This window comes from Frankliniella occidentalis, unplaced genomic scaffold (genome assembly GCF_000697945.3).
Source record: "Frankliniella occidentalis isolate FOCC.00 unplaced genomic scaffold, Focc_3.1 Scaffold1930, whole genome shotgun sequence".
Lineage (NCBI taxonomy): Eukaryota > Metazoa > Arthropoda > Insecta > Thysanoptera > Thripidae > Frankliniella > Frankliniella occidentalis.
This window is the reverse complement of record NW_026269025.1, coordinates 9,302-10,891: the sequence shown is the minus strand read 5'-3', so window position 1 is coordinate 10,891 and position 1,590 is coordinate 9,302. Positions and strand designations below refer to the sequence as shown.

Sequence of the window (1,590 nt, the reverse complement as noted above, 5' to 3'; positions counted from 1 at the left end):
TTAAAAGAGGCTTTGCTTAAAAAAAATTGAAACATTAAATTGGATGATAGTGACGGGAAATAAAGTGATGCGGGCAGGTGCCAGCCCCTTAAATAGTTACCTCGCCTCTCATCTGGTTGATGATATTCTCGACCTCGTCGTCGGCGAAGAGGTCTGGTATTTCCCCGGAGGCGAGCATGTCGTTGATGATGACGAGGAAGCGTTCGTCGGGGACCTGGGCGTCCGTCATGAGGAACAACAGGCCGGCGCTCTTGAGTCCCGCCTTGAGGTACAGCACCGACAACTCGGCCTTGAGGTCCGCGATGGCGTAGCCCTTGCGCAGCTGCACTTGGAACACGTCCAGGTTGCAGATGAAGGCGGCCAGCCGGGTCAGGGACTGTTTCCCGCTGCCCCCCACGCCGACCAGCAGCGCGTTGCCTCGGGGACCCATGAGTATGCGGGATATCCTGCAAAAGGCCGTGGGGGCTCACTGACGGGCGAGGAGGTCACTGAGATCACCAACTAACAGGCGCCGGCTGGCGCCCCTACCTGCAGATGTGGTCCATGGCGTCCTCGAACAGCACGAGGTTCATGGACGCCACCATGTCGTTGTACTGCTCCAGGCCGTCCAGCAGGAGCTTGTTGAGCGCCTCCCAGGTCGTGAGGGGCAGGTACTTGTTCTCGCCGATGCCCTCCGCGAAGTGCACGTAGATGATGGGCTTCTCCAGGACGGCGGCCTCGTCTACGCCCTGCAGGACGCGCGTGGTTAGTGAGGCATTTTTAGAAAATGGTCGTCTACAACGAAACGCATGCTTACGAATAAAAATGACATATTTTCCGCATGCATTAGGAAACCATAACGAATTCCTTGGGGTAACATAAAGTATTCTCGAGAGAAAAACATTTGCAAGCATTAAAATTCGAAAAACATGAAAGGAATACTAGGGGGCTCTACAAAGCACTTACTTCGGCGAAGGGTTCACTCTGGCAGCATGAAACACCGGCACATCACAGATAGCATCAACAGGCATACAGTACAGCAAAAGCAGACGAGGTTAAAGCTGGACGTCGCTTTACGTTTTGTTTTAGACACAGACACAATGCTTTACCTGACTTTATGTGGAGGCTCGACAAAAAAATCATATATTTACAAACAGGAAGCACATAAAGCCCCGTGGCGAGAATATACAAAGCCGCCACACAGCAAAAATTAAAGAAAATAAAGCGCAGTGATACAGAGACACCAGACTCGTCGGTGTGATTGGTGGAAAAACTCTGTAACGCACGCACACAGTCAACAACGGAACAGGAGAAGGGTCGCCAAATTGACCCTCTATCGGATTCTTGAGGCATTTCCCCCCTCGACATTATAAAGTTAGAATCGGAGCTCATCCCTGAGTTCTATGTCAGAAGCACTCGCTCTTACCTTCAAGACCAGACACCTCCCCACCCCTCCCCCACACAGCGAGAGTTCCCCGAGACGCGACACCATGTAGAACTATATGTACTCCGGCATGAGTCAAACGAAGCGATGAGAAAACTTGCATGCATTTAGAGGGGTTGAGGGGGGGGGCGTTTCATCGCCGCGAGGAAATTTAATTGTGGGGGCCG

At 52.2% G+C, this 1,590-nt stretch overlaps 1 protein-coding gene across 1 annotated transcript in view; it reads right to left on the bottom strand.

Annotated features, from left to right (window-relative positions):
* The window catches only part of LOC113217863 (dynein beta chain, ciliary), a gene marked incomplete at both ends in the record, with an annotated part of 13,370 nt that overhangs the window by 2,501 nt on the left and 9,279 nt on the right, over window positions 1-1,590 (bottom strand). Inside the window, 2 exons of the mRNA XM_052276154.1 lie at window positions 101-446; window positions 529-728. Coding sequence (XP_052132114.1) covers window positions 101-446; window positions 529-728 — 546 coding nt within the window. The remainder of the gene's footprint in view (window positions 1-100; window positions 447-528; window positions 729-1,590) is intronic.